This window comes from Anolis sagrei, chromosome 4 (assembly GCF_037176765.1).
Source record: "Anolis sagrei isolate rAnoSag1 chromosome 4, rAnoSag1.mat, whole genome shotgun sequence".
Classification (NCBI taxonomy): domain Eukaryota; kingdom Metazoa; phylum Chordata; class Lepidosauria; order Squamata; family Dactyloidae; genus Anolis; species Anolis sagrei.
In genome coordinates this window covers 131291955-131313619 of record NC_090024.1, presented here as the reverse complement: position 1 = coordinate 131313619, position 21665 = coordinate 131291955, and the positions used below count along the sequence as shown (strand labels likewise).

At 41.3% G+C, this 21665-nt stretch overlaps 1 protein-coding gene across 3 annotated transcripts in view; it reads left to right on the top strand.

The window, feature by feature from the left end:
• LOC132774322 (carboxyl-terminal PDZ ligand of neuronal nitric oxide synthase protein-like) overlaps positions 1 to 21665 on the top strand; it is an 81162-nt gene that overhangs the window by 12576 nt on the left and 46921 nt on the right. For all 3 annotated transcript variants that reach the window (XM_060774336.2, XM_060774335.2, XM_060774338.2), the window contains exon 2: positions 1544 to 1615. In XM_060774336.2, coding sequence (XP_060630319.2) covers positions 1544 to 1615 — 72 coding nt within the window. The remainder of the gene's footprint in view (positions 1 to 1543; positions 1616 to 21665) is intronic.

The window sequence follows — 21665 nt, the reverse complement described above, 5'->3', positions numbered from 1 at the left end:
TGTATATATGTGTGTTTGTGTATATATGTGGTTTTGAACATGCGTTGTAATGCATTTGGGGGGGGGGGTTGCTTTTTAAGTCTCTTCTGCTGTGTTTTTCAGTGTTTTTATGGGTGATGGTCACTCGTTGGCCTGATAGGTGTATTGTGTCCAAATTTGGTGTCAATTTGTCCAGTGGTTTTTGAGTTATGTTAATCCCACAAACGAACATGACATTTTTATTTGTATGGATGGGTAGTTGGGCTTTTGTTGCTATTGTTCTATGAGAAGAATCCTGTTTGTGTAGTTTTGATCAAGTGACAGCCTCTCCGAAAGAAAGATCCCAAGCAGGGAAAGTCTGACATGGATTCGTGGTGGTTTATCTGTTTCATTCTCGTAAATGCTCACAGGCAGATGTTTTTTAATCTGTAAGTATGTGTGTGTATACTTTGGCCTTTCTATCCTGAGTAACTAAAATGCAGCAATAAGCATATCTAGGACAGAGATTTAGGGTTGATCAGGGAAATAGCTTTTACTAGCACTTCTCATTTATAAATGTCTTGTTTCCTTAAGATAAGGTTTGGGATAGGATGTTCGTTCTTCAACAGACAACAAGGTGCTTTGACTGAACAGTTGTTGTTACCACATACACAATTTAGCTGGGTGGATGGCTTCCAAATAAGAGTTTTGTGGCACTGTAAAGCTTATATGTTGAATGTTTTTAATTGTATTTTATGTTGTTGGGGGCATAGAATTGTGCCGACTGTGAACTGCCTTGAGTCGCCTTCAGGTTGAGAAAGGCAGTATATAAATATGGTAAATAAATAAATAAGCATGTACAATTCAATCACTTCCATGAATTAGTCAATTTAAGTTAGAAATGTATACATGCCATGAGTACAGAGAGGATGTGAAGAGGGCTATGTCAGCATGGACAGAAGCTGTCTGGAAGGTTGGTTTCCAAAGTGATTTTTATCTACAGGGTTGGGGCGAGGGGTTGATTTAGTGATTTGGAATTTTTAGTTGTTGGGATTTATAGTTCACCTACAATCAAAGAGCATTCTGAACATTATGAACCAAACTTGGCACACAGAACTTCCATGTCCCACAGAAAATACGTGAAGGGTTTGGTGGGCATTGACCTTGAGTTTGGGAGTTGTACTTCACCTATATCCTGAAAGCACTGTGGACTCAAACAATGATGGATCTGGACCAAACGTGGCACGAATACTCAATATTCCCAAATGTGAACACTGGTTGAGTTTTGGGAAAACAGACCTTGACATTTGGGAGTTGTAGTTGCTGGGATTTATAGTTCACCTGCAATCGAAGAGCATTCTGAATCCCACCAGTGATAGAATTGGGTCAAGCTTCCCACACAGAACCCCCATGACCAACAGAAAATACTTTGTTTTCTGGTGGTCTTTGGCGACCCTTCTAACGTCCCTTCGCAACCCCCACAGGGGTCCCAACCCCCAGGTTGAGAAATGCTGCTCTAGAACATAGCCATATAACCCGAAAAAACCTACAACAACCCTATTATTGGTATTCTTTTATCTTCCAGTATATTGGCAGCCTGGATGTACCCAGACCAAACAACAGGGTGGAGATTGTGAGTGCTATGAGACGCATCCGGGTAAGTGGTGGCATCATTTTGATTCCAGCTTCTTCTGCATCTGTCACAAAATTCGTGAGGCTTGCTTCATGCTTACTTAGATGGTGTGAACATAAGCAAATGTGTATCTTTCTAGCTCTTGGATAAGTCCAAGAAATTGTGTTACTGTACCCTTAATATGTTGCATCTCATAGAAGCTGGAGAATCTGATTTTAGAGGCAAACAAGTTGGTAGCCTTCAGAAATCTGGTAACGGTTGAAAAATCAAGATAAGCCAGGTCCTTCAGCAAAATGTAGGGCTCATCTACATTGATCACTTAGCTCACTGTGTGATTGGATCAGACCCAAAGTGGTTATAGGGCTGATCTCGCTTAACCTGGAGCAAGACCGTCTCATGCTCCTTTGCCCAGGGTTAAGCTAGCTTGGGAGAAAACTCAAATCCTAACCCAAGATTTGGATTCTCTCCAAGTTAACAGTTGTCAAGACAGCTGGGCAGGTTCCTAACCAGAAGCAGTAGCAGATGTCTTAACTGCTATCCAGCATTCCCTCGATGCAGGCAGCTTGGGCACATCATCAGCACTGCATTTTCGTCTCATGCCCTAGTTCAGGGGTCCTCAAACTAAGGCCCGAGGGCTGGATTCGGCCCTCCAAGGTCATTTACCCGGCCCTCGCTCAGGGTCAAACTAAGTCTGAAACAACTTGCAAGCACACAACAACAACAACAACTACTACTACTACTACTACTACAAGCCTATATCATCAGCCAAAAGCAGGTCCACACTTCATTGAAATACTAATAAGTTTATATTTGTTAAAATTGTTCTTCATTTTAATTATTGTATTATTTTGAAGTGTTTTTTTGCACTACAAATAAGATATGTGCAGTGTGCATAGGAATTCATTCATGTTTTTTTCAAATTATAATCCGGCCCTCCAACAGTTTGAAAAACTGTGACCTGGCCCTCTGTTTAAAAAGTTTGTAGGTTTTTTTAGTTCATTAGCTACAACTTGCTCTATCTACTCTCTTGTTTCTGTTTTCAGTTGGCTATGTTTTAAGTCAGTTCTCATCATAGGTTATTGGGCGCTGTTTTGAGCATAAATTATTGTTTTATATGCTATTGGTTTTATATTGTGTTGTGTGTTTATTTTATGCATTGTTTTAGGCACATTGTACCATATGTAAGCTGTCCCGATTCCCTTCAGGGAGATGGAGGCAGAGTAAAAAAATAAAGTTGTTATTATTATCATCGTCGTCGTCATTTTATTTCTTACGTACATCTCCTTGTGGCAGGTTACAACATAGCAAAAAACACATAAACATTATTAAAATACATATATTTAAATGTTTTTCTATGAAATACATACCCATGTTTGCTCAAGTCAGGTGTGCCATCAAATCTGATGCTCACCTCAATTTCGCAAACCCTGAAAATAAAAAAAAAAAGCATCTGCTAGTGACTGTAATGCACAGTGTCAAAAAGTGCACTCTTTGTCATTTGGGCAAAAAAGGTGTGCTTTTCAGTTGCTGTCTGCTTAGGATTCCCTCTTCAAAAGCAAAAGTGTTAGAACACCAAAGCTTTCAACAATGGAAAGGAAAATCTTGGGATGCTGTAAAATGAATGCACTTTAACTGCTTTGGTTCAATGCTATGGAATCATGGGGGTTGTAGTTTGACAAGTCCTTGAACCTTCTCTGCCAAAGAAGGCTGATGCCTCACCAAACTACATTCCAGGATGGCATAGCATTAAGCCATGGCCATTAAATTAGAGAAGATGTCCCTCAAAGAGGAGCTCCAGGTGCAGCTCCTGAAACAACTTCCTCTTGGCTTTGGCTCACCACTAAGATTATTGCATGATGTGAAACTAATACGCACCCTAATTTTGGAGAGGTAATTTTGTCCAAATAAGTGAATGTTAGGTGTGAGTAAATACAGTATATTAAAAGGCACAAAACAATAATTAAAATAGTGAACACAAGATGTAAGTTAAATTCATAGGTAAAACTGACTGGAAGAAATAGGTAGAAATAGGTCTTTAGATGGTTTTTAAATTCCAACAGCTCATTTAACTGTTGGAGCTGTTTTGGCAGGTCGTTCCACAGTCTTGGGGTGGCCGATGAAAAGGTCCGCTGGGTAACAATTGCCAGTTGGGTTTTGGTGGCTGGAGTAGACGCCACCAGGGGACCTCATTGTTTGGGGCAGATTATACAGGAGAAGGCAGTCCTGTAGGTAACTTGGACCCAAACCATGTAGGGCTTTAAAGGCAAAATTTATTTATTTATTTATTTACTTCATTTATATGCTGCTTTTCTCCCCTGGGGGAATTTCCAACAAATTCACAGCAAAAATTCAATGCCTTGCAACATATAAAAAACCTAGTATAAAAGCAACTGTAACATATAACTGTAAATTAAATTAAACCACATTAAATAGAGAAACAACAACATCTAGACATTTAAACATGGAATTAAAAACAATAATATAAAACATTAAAATCACATAATCCAGAAGCCGAAGTGTCAGTTGCACAAAATTCTGTATGTTTCTTGCATTGCTTACTTCCCAAAGGCTTGGTCCCACATCCATGTCTTTACTTTCTTTCTGAAGACCAAAAGGGAAGGTGCTGATCTAATTTCAGTAGGGAGGGAGTTCCACAGGCGAGGGGCCACCATTGAGAAGGTTCCACCAATTGTACTTGTGAAGGAGGTGGGGCTGAGAACAGGGCCTTCCTGGACTATCTTAACCTCCTAGAAAAGCCGTACCTTGTACTTTGCCCAGAAACTAATTGGCAGCCAGTGGAGTGACTTTATTATAAGTGTAATATGCTCACTCTTAGATGTTTCTGTAACCAGTCTGGCTGCCATGTTTTGAACCAACTGGAGTTTCTGAACTTGTTATAGAGATGTTGTTGTTCATTCATTCAGCCGTTTCCGGCTCTTCGTGACCTCATGGACCAGCCCACGCCAGAGCTCCCTGTCGGCCGTCACCACCCCCAGCTCCTTCAAGGTCAATCCAGTCACTTCAAGGATCCCATCCATCCATCTTGTCCTCTTCCTTTTTCCTTCCATTTTTCCCAGCATAATTGTTTTCTCTAAGCTTTCCTTTCTTCTCATGATGTGGCCCAATGTAAACCATGTTGCAGAAGTCCAACCTTGAGGTCAGCAGCATATTCACTACTATCTTAAGGTCCTTTAATTCTAGGAAGGGGTGCAGCTGGCATATCAGTTGAAGCTGGTAGTAAGACCATCGCTTCCACTTGGGCTGACATGTGGAGAGACGGATCCAAGAGCACTCCCAAGCTGCAAACACAATCTTTCAGGGAGAGTGTGATCCCATCCAGAACTGATTGACACACCTCCATCCCTAAGTTATGAGCCTTATGTCGTATGTCTCCTATTCCTATTAATGCTAACATTCATGCTAACAACAGTTCACATAGCATAATAAGCATCGTGTATGGTTCTTCACAGAGTAATAGGCAGAACAAGCGTTACATCTAAAATTCAGGACAGTTCCACTGTTTGAAAACTTCAGTTTTGGGTACAATATTAGGAGCACACACACAGTTTGCATTTGGAGTAGAACCAGCAGTGCTTAGTCATTACTTTTTCATTTCATATTTTAATTTCCTTCCTGGAAATTAAGCCCCGCTGGCCTGTTGTTTGTCTGTTGAGATAAGCACCAGCGCTATCCACCCTCCTTCCACTCCCTCATTCCTAGTCAGTCCTATACAAATGAAGGTAATTAGAATTCCTCAGATTCCTGTCATGATCTATTGCTCTGAATCCCATCTTGTAGAAGTACACAAAGAGGAAAGAAGCCGGTTATAAGCAGTATTGTCAGAGTCCTTAGCCTTTTCTGGAACTTACAACCATAGGATGGTCTAAAGCAGGTTATTATGTGATAATAGAAAATACAAAGCCTAGTAGTTAAACACACTCAGGGAATCCTATACATTATCTTCAGTCCAAACCACGCTGGTATCACAAGCTGGGAAACAGTAGAGAGGATGTTCTTCAATTTCCACATAAGGGGAAAAAAAGATGTATTTAAATTATTAATTTATAAACATTTAAAATACACAATTGAACTAGAATAATATTAATACTGCTAATTATATTTCTTACCTGCTGCTCCTCATGGTGCGTTACAAATCAGCTAAAAACACATAATCATTATAAAATACACATGTTAAAATAGATTTCTACAAAATACATATCGTATTTACTCAAATCTAATGCTCGTGTTTTTTGGCTAAACGACCTCTCCAAAATGCTTCACATTGAATTTGCTTAAAACAGTAATCTTATATATATATATATACATACATACATATGGGGTAAGGGGGAAAGGAAAGGGATAAAAAATATTTATATATATACATGTAAAGGGGTGGAACAATAATATCAAGAAAAAGTAGGAAAAAGGAGAAAGAAAGATATTGAGAAAGAGAAAAAGAAAAAAAAGGTCCAAATGACCAAATCATACTATTTTATTATTTATTTATTTACAGTATTTATATTCCGCCCTTCTCACCCCACAGGGGACTCAGGGCAGATTACAATGTACATATACATGGCAAACATTCAATGCCATAGACCAGTGGTTCTCAACCTGGGGTCACCAGATGTTTTTGGCCTTCAACTTCCAGAAATCCTAACAACTGGTAAACTGGTTGGGATTTCTGGGAGCTGTAGGCCAAAAACATCTGGGGACCCCAGGTTGAGAACCACTGCCATAGACATACAACACATATAGACAGACAATCAGAGGCTATTTAACATTCCAACTTTTTCTGGCCAACAGGGGAGCTGTCGCTTCACCATCCATCTGCGACACTGATAAAGTCCTTCCTGATTCCCCGTATGCTTTTGCTGGAGATTTTTATGGCCTCGTAAACTTAGCCTCCCCACATAAGTGGTACCAAATTTCCTACTTGACTGATGCAACTGTCTTTCGGGTTGCAAAGGTCGACAACAAGCTACACAATTTGGCTGGAAGCTCACTCCGACCCGGGCTGGCTTCGAACTCATGACCTTTCAGTCAGTGGTAATCTTAATGTAGCTGACTCCCAGCCAGCTTCACAATCCTGGTGGTAAAGTTCCTAAAAAAAGAAAAGAAAAGAAAACAGTGACTTCTGTCTAATCCTTAGTGGTCTCAAGCTAGTTCATTACTATATAAAAAAAGAGAAAAATATTTTTGACTTAGTCTAGTTTTCTAATAATTCCCTTTAGTGAGGTTTCTTATGGTAAGTCTTCAAACCGTAATCTTAGTGCTGAGCCAAAACCAAAGGCTTTGAGCTGGACCTGGAGCACCTTTTTGAGGGGCATCTTCTGTAATTTAATGACCAGGATTCAATGCTATACCATCCTGGGATTTGTAGTTTCATAGACTAATAGAATCCTTGAGTTTGAAGAGACCTCGTGGGCCATCCAGTCCAACCCCCTGCCAAGAAGCATGAAAATCGCAAAGTACCAAAGTTTGGTGAGGCATCAGTGTTCTTTGGCAGAGAAGGCACAAGGCCTTGTCAAACTACAGACTCCATGATTCATTGTACAGCATAGATACATTCCAAGGTTTTAGCTTCCATTTCTGGAAGCTTTGATGCTCTATCACTTTTGCTTTTAAAGGAGGAATCCTAAGCAGGCAATCTCTCTACATAGTTGAGTTGCAATAAATCTTTTTCTTCCTCATTTGTGCTCCTTTTCCTCGGCATGTTTGCATAGAGAATTCCTATATGTCCTCCTTTTCCTAGACTCGTTCTCTTTTTCAAGTGTACACATTTATGCAATGGGGAGTTTTTCAAAATGTCAGATCTTTTCTCACTTGAATAAACAGATGTTCATTTCCTTGCAAGACTCTCCATCTGTTGCCCCTTCCCTGTCTACAGCTGTTACTTTTCATCTCCAGTGAAATTTCCACTTTTTTCCTAAGAGTAAAGTTTCAAGTGTTACAAAAGAAGTAATAAAATCCGCTCATAACTGAAACCAAAGGAGCAGAGAAATGATGTACCGTAATAGGCCTGTACTGTCTATTTTAGAGTCCAGTGGGTTGAAAGCCAGGCACAATTAAATCAGTGGCTTTTGACTTTACATGTATAGGATTTATAGGATTACCGTATATTCCGGCATATAAGACGACTGGGCGTATAAGACGACCCCCAACTTTTCCAGTTAAAATACAGAGTTTGGGATATATTCGCCATATAAGACTACCCCTCTTCCAACGCACACCACATTTTTTTAAAAGCATCAGATTTGATATCAATATGGTAATTTTCCTATTACTCTACCTCCTTCTCTGCCTCTCAGATCTTGCACATGCACACCTGCACCGCTTCACTGCAGTCTTCAGGAACGAGATCTGAGAGGCAGGGGAGGAGGTATAGTAACAGGATACAAGGGCGGGCCAGACAGATAAAAGAGGTGTGTTTTTCTGGGACCAGAGCCACTCTATCTCTTTTTTCCATACCCCGGGAGCCCCGGAAGCCTGCAGTTTGCTCCGCCCTTCACTTAGATATTCCTGATGAGGTGCCCCTTCACCTCACCATTGGGACCGCATTAAGTCCACGAATCCTGATGAATGGATTTTCTTCTACCAAACTTGTACAGCGTTGCCCTTAATGCTTTCATACAGTCACTGCATACGGCAGGGACACGCCCATTGCCATTTTTGAGCTCCCCCCACCATATGCGGCAACCACAGATTCTCCAATCCGATTGGAAGTTTCAGCACCTGCTGTATAAGATGACTCCCGTGTATAAGACAACTCCCGTGTATAAGATTACTTCCGTGTATAAGACTACTCCTGTGTATAAGACAACTCCCATGTACAAGATGACTCCCATGTATAAGATGACTCCCGTGTATAAGATGACTCCCGTGTATAAGATGATCCTGCGTATAAGACGACCCCTGACTTTTGAGAAAATTTTCTTGGGTTAAAAAGTAGTCTTATATACCAGAATATATGGTATTCCCTGTAGTAACTTACGGATGTGAGAGCTGGACCTTAGGGAAGGCTGAGCGAAGGAAGATAGATGCTTTTGAGCTGTGGTGTTGGAGGAAAGTTCTGAGAGTGCCTTGGACTGCGAGAAGATCCAACCAGTCCATCCTCCAGGAAATAAGGCCCGGCTGCTCACTGGAGAGAAGGATACTAGAGACAAAGTTGAAGTACTTTGGCCACATCATGAGGAGAGAGCAAAGCCTAGAGAAGACAATTATGCTGGGGAAAGTGGAAGGAAAAAGGAAGAAGGGCCGACCAAGGGCAAGATGGATGGATGGCATCCTTGAAGCAACTGGACTGACCTTGAAGGAGCTGGGGGTGGTGACGGCCGACAGGGAGCTCTGGCGTGGGCTGGTCCATGAGGTCACGAAGAGTTGGAGACGACTGAACGAATGAACAACAACAATGGTATATCAATCTTGTATTTAGCTACACTTCTAGGTAGTGGCAAAGGGAAGATGCACTTTACAGAAGAGAACGGCCGATAGTTCACAATGAGCCACACTTCCTTGGGAAGAATCAACACTAAAACGGGTGGGTTCTATTTTTGTAGATCCATTCATAATTGTTACCTGAAGCTACTTTGGTTCTTAGGCTAACAAAGATTCTTCATCCTGACACAAAGGATTATATACCCCCTGCAGAGAAGAAAGCAGTCAAGGAAAGTACAGTTGGCAGTAGCTACGCTACAGAAATTCCTTGAATATTTGTATAAGGGTCTGTTGAAACTGAAATCTCAGTGTGCTTCCTAATCAGTATTTATCTAACATCAAAAAGCATTATATTAGATTTAGATAAGCCTAGAGATGGGAAGGCCTGGGGGGAAAAAACCTTAAAGATTGGGGGAAAAAACTTTTTTTCAGCTGTTTTTCTTCATTTTTCTCCATATTTTTCTGTTTCACCCTCAGTTTTTTTCTGTTTTCCCAATTTTTCTGTTTTTTCCGCAGGCTTTCCCATCTCTGGATAAGCCCCATGAGAGTTGATCAGCAGTACCTGTATCCTCTCCTGCAAACCCTGACTAACCAGTATCAACATTTTCATAGTCCAGGCCCTAGTATTCAATGAACATTCACCCGTTTCTAGTAGCAGGACCGCATTTGGTACACAAGAAGGCACATTTAAAAGATCTCTTATAAACCTTGCTTGCACCCAGTCTAGGTTTATGGTTGAATTTTCACACAATATAGCTGCATAAAAGAGGAGTTTAGAGGCTGTTGTGGCATTGAAGATGCAGAGAGGACATATTGTCCTCCTTTGTTGTAATAAAATCTTATTATAGCTGCTCGACAGGCCTTGGCTTTTTGCATCACTATTTCATTTTTGCATTATTCCAGGATAAGGTGTGGTGGAAATCAAGGCCCAAATACTGGAAGCATCTAACCTGCTCTAGGAAAAATGTATCAGTAGCCTATTTATATTTTGAAAAATTACAGTAAAAAAACAGAAACTTTTGATTTGCTAAAGTTTATGTTTAGGTCATTTATTTCACACTATTCTGTAAATTTTCTAAGTTGGTGTAAAAGTCCTGGTCTAGACCTCGAAAGGATAGCTGTGTCATCTGCATACAGCAGGATAGGGGCCACTTTGTACCCAATTTAGGTCAATGACCTTGTGGGACCATCATGGCTTCCTCGAGATCATTCAGAAATAGAATGAACAGAGAAGGGGCTGGGATGCAGCTCTGCCTTACCCCTCTAGTCATTTGGATTGGCCCAGAGGTTTGACGCTGGGGGCCGACTAACCAGTATCCAGAAGAGGTATTTGGGTTCCTTTCCTACAAATATAGATCTTCTAATTCAGGAAAACCACCTCTTTCTGGAATAGGAACAGGGTGCCTCCTATATTCAGCCTGCATATCATATTCAATTGCATAAAAGTTGCCACTGCGTAATAATCACACCCTCATTTTGGACCCCCAATTTGGTATTTTTGCTTTTAAGTAATAGTTACCCTGAAATATCTCCTTAATTCAAGCTATGCACCCTTCAAGTTGTGGTTCTTCACTCAGCCAGTGCTTTGCTCAGCCAAGTGAAGCCATGTAGCTGGAGAGGTGGCGTGTTGCGCTAAGCGTATTTCAGTCAAGTCCAGTACAGAAGACACACTAACATTGCACCCACGCAAGAGGAAAAAACAGAAAAATTTTACTCTTATCAGCAGAGTTAAAACATAAACTTACAAACAGCGCAACAAACTTACATAGTCTTTGTAAGCAATACAGAATATGGCTTCTTCATCTTCATCCAAATGAGAAAGAGGTAGAAATGATTGATCAAAATGCCTAAGCAAAGGCTCCTCAGAGCAAAAGCTGAACTGTATTCTAAAAACCATACAATTATACCCCACCGGGGGTGGTCCAAACTTACTAGTTGACCTACATTAGCAGCTGCACATAATAATTAACAGCATAAGATTTTCTTTAACACACACAGAGAGACATACTTGATCCCGTAATGACTTACTGTAACATGGCGGTCATGCAAATCCCTTTAGCTTGAAATATTTTTGCCACATAATAGTTTCACCCCCTTTTTTCAGCCCCCAAAAGAGATTAAGAGTGCATTTTTGTGCAATGTAATGTGGTATTTAAGATGGAAACTTGTTTTCATTGCTTATTTTGTCGCAAGTAAATGCTTTGTCAGAGTGTGCAGCTTCTTTTCCAGGAGCCTGCTGTACAATGCTGTACAAACCTGTTGAAATTTAGTGGGAAACCTCAAAGTTCTTTAAAGCAGTAAAAAGATGCTGGGACTCCAGTAGGGACCCTGCATGCATTGTCAGCTGATTTGTCTACTGGGTAATGTTGGGAGTTATTATGAGTCCAAGGATTCCAGACAAGATTTTTATAATGTTTTTGCCTTGCTTTGTTAACATTTTGGGATTTAGGGTTTCCTAGTTCTTACTGTCTTCTATTTGAAGCCCCGTTCTCTTTTTCCACCATGTCTTCTGCATTTACTTAATACTTAAAATCTCTTGAGCAGGGATTCATACAACCCAGATGATTCAAAATAGTTGTACAAAGTTATCCATATGGATGAAGCCTGATTTCTGTTCATGGAATCCTCTCTCATTCCTCTCTTTACTTGAAGAAAACGGTTTCGGAGGGAGGGAAGAGGGGTGGCTTCTGGCATTTGTCTGGAATTTCTGGAATTACTGCTGTGTAGTAACCTTTCACCTTTGCCAGTACAGATCTTTTCTGATCTGCAGCCAAGAGAATCAGTAGGCTATCTAAGATTTAATGCATTTCTTGGACCATCTTGAATTCCATTTATATCAGGGGATGTTCAACAAAACAAGGACAGTCCCTTGGTTCAGTGTCAGGATTTTTTTTTGTCTGTTTCTCCTAGTAATAGTGTAGTTTTGCTCATTCATTCTACCTCATGGTGAAATCTGTGTTTATTGTTGGCTCGCAGCCCAGAGGCAGCTGCAAAGAAACAGGAAGGACGTTGAGCTATAGACCTGACATTTCTGTTTAACTTCCCAGCCAGTGAACCCAGTTCATGTGCTGCATCTTGGGAGGTATTAGCAGGCTTGGGTAAAACTGAAATTTAGAGAACTATAAAAAAAAACTCTAGCAGGAGAATTATTTCCAAATAACAGGACATACCCAGTGCGGAGTGCCTGTGGAATACTGGCTGGCTTTTGGAAATGTGATGTAGATAAGAGAAAACGACAAGGTGGGAATGTGGAGTGGAATTCAGTATCTTGGAAAAGGACATACTTGCTTGAAAAACGGATCAGGGGTACCATGCCACACTGTCATTGCTTGTTGTAGATCTCTTAATTTTTTAAAAATGAAAATATACTGTAATCTGTTTTCAGATATGAATACCAGTTGAAGGCTGCCCACCCATCACTCCATTCAGACTTCATATAAGGAGGGGGGAAATAGAGGCATAAAAGGAAAGAAAGATAGAGAGAGAAGGAAAAGGAGATATAAACTCTTTAAGATACTCATTGAGTGATGTAGTGTGTTGTCTTCCAAGTTTCAGAAAGAAGCTACAAAAGTCTTTATTCTACACATAATTCAAGAAAGTTGCACCAAATTCTTTGAAATTCCCATGTATAATTTTACATTTTTTTAAAAAAATACTCTTGATGAGCTCTTGATATTCCAAGTAATAGATATTGGAGTGTTCTGTGTAGTGTAGTGTATTGTCAAAGGGACATCTAATCACCTGTCAAGAAAGATTGCCCCAGGCACTGCCAGGCCATCAAATGCTAATCAAAGTGGTCAGTTGAAGCATTCGTGCCTAACTCCTTTGCGGGGGGGGGAGGGGTGTTACCATGGCTCAATAACAGTTGTACAGGACCAGTTGGAGGCCTGGAGTGTTTATCTTTGCAGTCAACGTATCTGGATATGTGCTTAACCTGCAAATTTTGATGTGCAGTGTTGTGGGGAGAATAAAGAAATCAGTACTCTTTTGGGCTACTATGTGAAAGTAGAATTCTGCTAGTAGAGGTGGGATCCAGCACAACTGGGAAGTAAGAGTGGGTGCTGTTCCCTCTCCCCCGTGCACTTCCCAAGCTGGATCTGGAGATCTAGAAAGTGCCTTGGAACCATTTTCAGGCAGTGCTGAAGGCTGATAGCTTAGAGGGGAGGTAAGGAGATATGGGTGCCACTGTCAGTGGAATGCTGGATTTAGCCCGCTCTCTTTGGTTAATAGCTCATATATGATGTTCCAGGCTTTCCACATGATGTAACCTATAGAAAATAAAAATATGAAGGTTGTCCCAAATAAGGAGCTGATTATAAATGAATGGAATTAGACACTGCTAATGCATTCTTGCTTTCCAAGCCAGTCTACTAACACTGACTGTGACATTGTGATGTGTACAGTGTGGAGAGAGATTGAATTTAGTGCTGTCCAGCTGTCAGGATCATGAGTCCTGCCATGCTTTACTTTAATCTTTTAAGATGCTCACATTTGCCTTCTATAATTGTGGATTGAATGTTCGGTCTTGTCATGCTTTTAGCCATGCTAATAATTGTATGGATTATGGAGCGTACAGTATTAGCTTGGAATTATTTCTCCTATGCAGTTAGACTTATGGCCTGTTGCATAGAGAGTAAAAACTACAGCCAGAAAGCTGCAAGGTCATTCTCATGAGAGAAAGGACATGAAGAAGGATAATTCCTGGCATGTTTTGGTTAATTGAGGAATGGGGCTAGAGCTCACATAAACAGTGAATGTTTTTATCAATTGTATTACTTGACAAAAACAGTTGTAGCTCTTATAAATATTGTATTGCTTACCTATAAAATGTACTTCTTCAGTCCTGACAACAACTATAAAGTTTCTACACTTTTGAGAACTTGTGATCTATGAAATCACAGAAATGGATCGTCTGAACTTGTATTTATTATTTATTATTTAATTAGGACTTTTATATCCCATTCTTCTCTACCTCCGTGGAGGGACTCAGAATGGCTAAAAGCAAAAATTCAATGCTAGACAATAAATAACAATTTAAAACAACATATATAATACAATAAGTTAAAATGCATATAAGTTAAAAATACATATAAAACAATTCACCAAGTTAAAAACTTCATCCAACTCAATCCGCACATTGTGGTCCAATAGCTCTTAGTGTTTACCGGTACCAACAATCACTCTGCGAATGCTTGATTCCAAAACCAGGATTTCACTTGCTTCCTGAAGGTCAAGAGGGAGGGGGCAGACCTAACCTAATCAGGGAGAGAGTTCCATAGTCAGGGTGCCACCACAGAGAAGTCCTTGTCTGTTGTCCCCACCAAGCGCGACTGCGAAGGTGGCAGGACCAAGAGCAGGGCCTCTCCGGAAGATCTTAAAGCCCTTGATGGTTTATAGAGGAGAATAGGGTCAGACAGGTAACCTGGGCCAGAACCGTAAAAGGTTTTGTAGGTTTTGTACATCTCTTGTGCATCTTTTGTAACCTTGAAGCTATTCAATATGTATTTGGGTGGTAGCTATTCCCATCCTTCACATGCATGACCAGCACCTTCCCACCTAAACCTTTAGTTTATTTTCATATGCCATAACATCGTAAACATGAGGAACTGCTCTGGAGAGAGTTCCATAGTCAGGGGGCCACCACAGAGAAGGCCTTGTCTGTCGTCCCCACCAAGCGCAACTGCGAAGGTGGCGGGACCGAGAGCAGGGACTCTCCGGAAGATCTTAAAGCCCTTGATGGTTTATAGAGGAGAATAGGGTCAGACAGGTAACCTGGACCAGGAACCGTAAAAGGTTTTGTACATCTCTTGTGCATCTCTTGTAACCTTGAAGCTATTCAATTCGTATTTGGGCGGTAGCTATTCCCATCCTTCACATGCATGACAAGTACCTTCCCACCTAAACCTTTAGTTCATTTTCATATGCCGTAACATTGTAAACATGAGGAACTCCTCTGAGTTCTTTTTTTCAGACACAGTCTTCTGTTACATTTTTAAATTCTCTCTCTGCAGTTCGATTTTGATCTCGATCACAAAGTTTAGGTGACTATCAAAGCTTTCCCTTTAATGAGGGTGAATTGTTTCAGCTGGAAACAAATGACAAATTAGAGCATATGCATAATGTGTGCTCCACAGTGAGGCAATGTGGTCTTCATCTCCCGACACAATCATCTAAGGAAGCATCTACGCTGTAGAAGTAATGCACTTCTCTAGGCTCCATCTTCCTCCAATGCAGAAGGGCAACTGATTTGCTACCCAAGACCTGAAGGATGTGCAGTTTCATATTGTGAGCAGACCATTTTGTCAGTGCTTTCTTTATTTTGAGACGGGAAAATGTTTGTATCACATTTTTGTCCTGCCCATTGGCCTCTGCACTACCTTACATGTATGCCAATGCAATTCTAGCCTGCGTCAATAGGAGTATAGTGTTGAGATTGAAGGAAGTCATAATCCCACTCTGTTCTGCATTCATTAGACCTCACCACAATTCAAGAAGGATATTGGCAAGCTGGAGTATGTCATGAAAAGAAGCCAAAATAATCAAAGTTTTGGAAGCTGAGCCATATGAGATATAGCAAAGAGTGATGAGTATGTTTATCTTGAAGAAAACAAGACCGAGAGGGGACATGAAAAGAGTAATCTTCATGTTAATGCCCCTGGCATGCTGGTGATCATAAAGACCTTTCAGGAGTTCAAACAGAACTTGCTGTGCAAGGTGGTTTAAGCAATCACCTATTATTATTATTATTATATTCATCGTGTAAACAGGTATGGTTGCTGATGAGCAATCACCTACAATACTGTGATAGTTTTTGTACTGTTTGTACTTGAACTTATTTGGAAGGAATAATATCAGACACCTTGTCCCACCTGAGAGTTCTTTAGAATTGGTATATCCTTCTAGTTACGATAGTCTCTGTGATTCATCTGCCAGTGGAGGAGAACATCTTAGTAGATGCCCTTAGTCGTATATCAATGTCATGTCACAAGTGGGCACTTTAAGTTGGGTATTCAGGAAATGGGGCATACCAGCAGTTGACCTTTTTGCCTCATATATAATATAATACTATTTATAGACTCCTCTATCTCCCCAAGGGGACTCTGGGATGGCTAATCATGACCGAACAAATTGTGCAAGATCTTTTGCACCAGAACTCACTGAGGGAATGTTAGAATCATAGAACTGGAAGAAACATAGTGGTCACCCCATTCAATCCCCTGCCATGCAGGAAAAGCCATCTTGATGTGCCTTGTTCACGTGCAAACACAGAGAATCAATATCCAATCCAGAGGTCATACACAGAGAGTTTTTGAATCAAAGCCTAAATCCACAATCCAAGTGCCAGTAGTGAGTGACCATGTTCTGAGGTCAAACAAGCCAGTAAGTCACAGTATAACTAACTGCAAGACAAAATCCAAAGTACTTAAATCCAAGTCAGGTCCAGGGTTCACAAATCCAGTCACACCACAAGTTCACGATAACACCATCCAACAAAACGTTGCCTCTAGCAACAAGACTGCGAACTCGAGAGTCTTTTATGTTAAGGCCACAGGTGTTGCTTGTGGATAGCTTGTTTCTCAGCTAACCTGGCAGACCTCAGTAATTGAGCTTGCTCTTCAAAACTGCACATGAGGAGGCACAGTTAACTCTTCAGCAGCATGCCCTGAAGTGCTGGCTTCTCTTCCTCCTCCTGCTGAGATGTGGTGGCTACTACTTAGGGTTCTTCTTCTGCAGCTACTACACTCTGCTGTGCAGGCTGCTGAAAGCTGTTGGTTTGCAGCTCCAATCTCTCGTCCTCACTGTCAGAGTTGACCAGAATGAAAACACAATCAGAGCACTTGTGACATATGGCCATCCACACTCTGTTTAAAAAGCCTGCCGAGCAAGAGATTCCACTGCACTCTGAGAAGTGTTGAAGAGCTCTTACAGTCAGGAAGTTCTTCCTAATGCTTAGACAGAATTGTTGTTCCTGAAGGTTGAATTAATTCCCCCATGTCCTACTTTCAAGGGCAATGGAAAACAAGGTTGCCCCGTCTTCAATGTGACATCCTTTCACATATTTAAACATAGCTATTAGGTCCCCTCTCAACCCTCTCTTCTCCTTGCTGGAGCTGCTCCCCATAGAGATTTGCTTCCAGATCCTTGATCAAACTCCAAAGCAATAGTAGTGGTGGCCTTCCTCGGGAGAGGCCCTCTCCATGGCATTTGCAGGGTGGTCACCTGGTCCAACCCTTTGACCATTATCTCACACAGAATTCAATGTCCCTATGCTTAGCTAAAAGTTTGTAGAAAGGAAGGCTGGAGAAATCTAGAATTTCTGTGTCCAGTTGAAGCAGTTAGTCTGCAGTAAACAAAGCAAAAAAAAAAAAACTTGAGCTGGGAAAGAATGTGAATAGCAGTTGCCTCCAAATTATAGAGTTTGAAGACACCACAGGGGCCATCCAGTCAAACTCTTTGCTACGCATAAATATTCAATCAAATCACTCCAGACAGGTGGCCATCCACCCTATTCAAAAACATCCAAAGAAGGAGATTACACTACAAATTCCAACTCTTAACCAGGAAGTTTTTTTTCCAGATGTTTAGGTGGAATCTTTCTTCCTCTACTTTGAATCTGTGACTCTGTATCCTAGTTTCTGTAGCAAGAGAAACAAGCTTGCTGCATCTTCAATATGACAGCCTTTTAAATATTTAAACATGGTTATTGTGTCCCTTTGTAACCTTCTCTTCTTCAAGATAAATATGCCAACCTCCCAAAGCTGCTCCTCATAGGGCTTGTTTCTAGAACTGTTACCATTTTGGTTGCTCTTCTCTAGAACACGTTCCAGCTTATCAATGTCCTTCTTGAATTGTTGTGCCCAAAACTAGACACAGTATTCCAGGTGAGGTCTGATTGGTGCAGAATAGAAGGGTACTATTACTTCCATAAATCTAGACAATATATTTCTATCTTTCTAATCTGTTTAAATTATTTGGGATTACGATCCTGTTCTCTTGGGCATTTGTTATTCGTCCCAATTTGCTGTCATCTCCAAATTGGATAAGCATGCCAATCTATTCCATCATATAAATTTCATAATCCAGAATTAATTTCTGAGCCGGTGTAAACAGCAAAACAAAGGGGGGGGGGGCAGATAGTTCTGCCTCACCAATTCCTGCAACACATTGAAAAAACAAAGATCTATATGCTTGGCCAACTAAATGAAAATCATAAGAAGTGTGGAGGCTAGTGGAAGAAAAAAATAATTCTTCGGTGCATGTGGAATAAGCTTTCAAGTGGTTTCCAGAAGGTTGAAATGTGCTTATCCGCTTGGAGCACTTTACCTGGTTGTTTTATTTCTGCATATGGTTAGTTTTGAATTTAAAATGCAATGAAATCTTGTTCTGATCTCCCTTTTTATGCACCAGGAACCTATTCCCATTCTTTCCATTTTAGTTTTGTCTCTTGTACCAATTTTTCTGTTAAAGAAATAAAGATCCAGAATAGGGGACACCTGGCGGACCAGCAGTATGTGTGAAAAAGATCTCGGAGTCCTCATGGACAACTAGTTAAACATGAGCCAAGAATGTTATATGGCAGCTTTAAAAGCCAGTGGGATTTTGGTCTGCATCAATAGGAGTCTAGAGTCTAGATCCAGAGAAGTCATGCTACCCCTCTACTCTGCCAACAGAATAGGGGACACCTGGCATGACAGCAATACATGTGAAAAAGATCTCAGAGTCCTCGTAAACAACTAGTTAAACATGCACCAAGAATGTTATGTGGCAGCTTTAAAAGCCATTGGGATTTTGGCCTGCATCAATAGGAGTCTAGATCCAGGGAAGTCATGCTACCCCTCTGTTCTGCCTTCATCTGACCACACCTGGAATACTGTATCCAATTCTGGGCATCACAATTGAAGGGAGATGTTGACAAGCTGAAATGTGTCCAGATGAGGGCAACTAAAATGATCAAGTGTCTGGAGAACAAGTCCTATGAGGAGCAGCTTAAAGAGCTGGGCATGTTTAGCCTGAAGAAGAGAAAGCTGAGAGGAGACATGATGGCCATGTATAAATATGTGAGAGGAAGTCATAGGGAGGAGGGAGCAAACTTGTTTTCTGCTCCCCTGGAGACTAGGAAGCGAAACAATGGCTTCAAACTACAGGAAAGGAGGTTCCACCTAAACTTCCTGACTGTGAGAGCAGTTCAACAGTGGAACTCTCTGCCCCAGAGTGTGGTGGAGGCTCCTTCTTTGGAGGCTTTCAATCAGAGGCTAGATGGCCATCTGTCCGGGGAGCTTTAAATGCAATTTTCCTGCTTCTTGGCAGGGGGTTTAATTGCCCGTGAGGTCTCTTTCAATTCTATGATTCTATGATGAAGTTTGTCAGACTTTTAGCAAAAATTCTCTTGCCGACTACTATGAAGTGCAACATATCACTTGTCAGAAATCTGTCTTCATGAAATTGCAGGGCACATTCCTATGCACCAAACTTTTTTGGACAGCACATCTGCAGAGTCGGTTCATCTCCAGTATTTTTCTTTCCCATCCTGGATTGAGTCATTCAACTGGAAGGAAAGGCAAAATGACAGCCTATTCATCAAAGCCCTTCAGCGTCCTACCCAGACAGTACTAACCCTTTGTTCTTTTCTGAAGGCCATTTATTTATTTTTACTTGCTTACATACTTTTACCTGACCTTTCTAACAGCAGATACTCAAGGCAGCCAGAAATAAATGTGGCTGTGTCTTGTAGTTATTAGTTCCCATGTGGACCAAAAGGAAGAAGTAAAAAATCAATAGGCTTGGCAAGTCAGCATCTTTGTTACATCACAGTTTTTTTCCTCCGAAATAATACATTTCTGAGACATTCTGTCAGGCCTGCAAACTGCTTTTGTTTTCTTCGGTAGGAATTCCCTTACCATCCACTGCTCATCTCCTCTGAGTGTTGGCAGCAGGGGATCTGCAGTTGCGTGGAGCTGAAAATTGAAAAGCTGTATTTGAAAATTTCAGTTCATCCTTGAAAACATTTGTCAAGACGCCTCCCTTTTGCTTTGAGAAATAAACTGAAAGCTTGTAGAATTTTCAAGGGATACTTTCATGTCAGTTAATTCTTGTTAATAATTTATTTATTTCAAATATTTGTACCCTGCCCTTCTCTACTCCCGAAGGGTCTAATATTCTGGTGGCACAGCGGTTTAAACTGCTGAGCAGCTGAACTTGCTGACCAAAAGGTTGTCAGTTCAAATCAGGATGTGGCATGAGCTCCCACTGTTAGCCCCAGCTTCTGACAACCTAGCAGTGAGAAAACATGCAAATGTGAGTAGATCAATAGGTACTGCTTTTGTGGGAAAATAACGGGACTCTGTGCAGTCATGCCAGCCACATAACCTTGGAGGTGTCTACGGACAACGCCGGCTCTTTGGCTTAGACATGGAGATGAGCACCATCCCCCAGAGTCAGACACAAATAGACTTACTGTCAGGGGAAACCTTTACCTTTGCTTTTAAAGTTCTTTTCTAATAGAATGGTCCAAATACTAATTCATGTTGTATATGTTGCAGTAATTTTAATATAGAGTTTTCCCTGTCACAATATCAAACCTTTAGTTAGTAGTATTTTATTAACTTTGTATCTCCCTCTACGTTCCGCCTCATAGTCTAAGATCTGCCGGAGAGGCCCTGTTCTCATTCCCACCAGCTTCGCAAACGCGTCTGGTGGGGACGAGGGACAGGGCCTTCTTGGTGGTGACACCCCACCTGTGGAATTCACTCCCCAGCGAAATTAGATCAGCATCCTCCCTCCTTTCTTTCAGAAGAAAACTGAAGACATGGTTGTGGAACCAGGCTTTTAGCTAATGGAGATAACGGCACCTGAACAGTGAATTGGACCAGATGGTTGTTATAATGGAAATGCCTTTATGATTGGATAACTAATGTTGTTTGTTTTGTATTGTATGATCTTACAAAGTTCCAAAAAAAACCAGTCTTCCATCAGACAGCGGGCAATGAACTAAGTCCTTAGCAGCAGACACAAAGCAGATTCCATTGAAGTGAAAACTATCAGGGTCATTGTTACCAGCGAAAGCTGACTGCTCCTGCTTCTGATTTATAGCCCTGAATTCCCCACACAGGAGGTACTAGGGCATCTCCCAATTAGCTCAGCGTTTTTAGCAGCTATCCTAGCTGAACGTTGTCTGTGCTCTCTCATTTCTATAGACAACACTTTCAAACCCTCATTGCAGGCCCGTAGCCGGGGGGGGGGGGGGGGCTGAGTTTGATTTGTGGGGGGCTGAGTTTTTCGAGGGGGGGGGTGTCTCAGGATCTACCCTAGCAAACTTTTTGTATCAGTATCCCAATACTCCCATGCATATGTGATATATTGAGCATGGTGATCAGGCTATGATATGAATAAACATAACAGTTTAAATAATGTACCAGTAAGGCCTTCTCGCGGACCACCCTCAGAATTTCGGGGGGGGGGGTGCTGAAGCCCGTCCAGCCCCCCCCCCCCCCCACAGGCCTACCTCATCGTCTGATTCTTCTCCTCCCTCCAATTCCTGAGCACTTCCCTGCTCCCCTTCCTCTTCTGAAGATGAGGAATCCCTAACACTAATCTAGAACGTTAGCAGCCTGCTGTGAGAAATGTATATGACACTTTG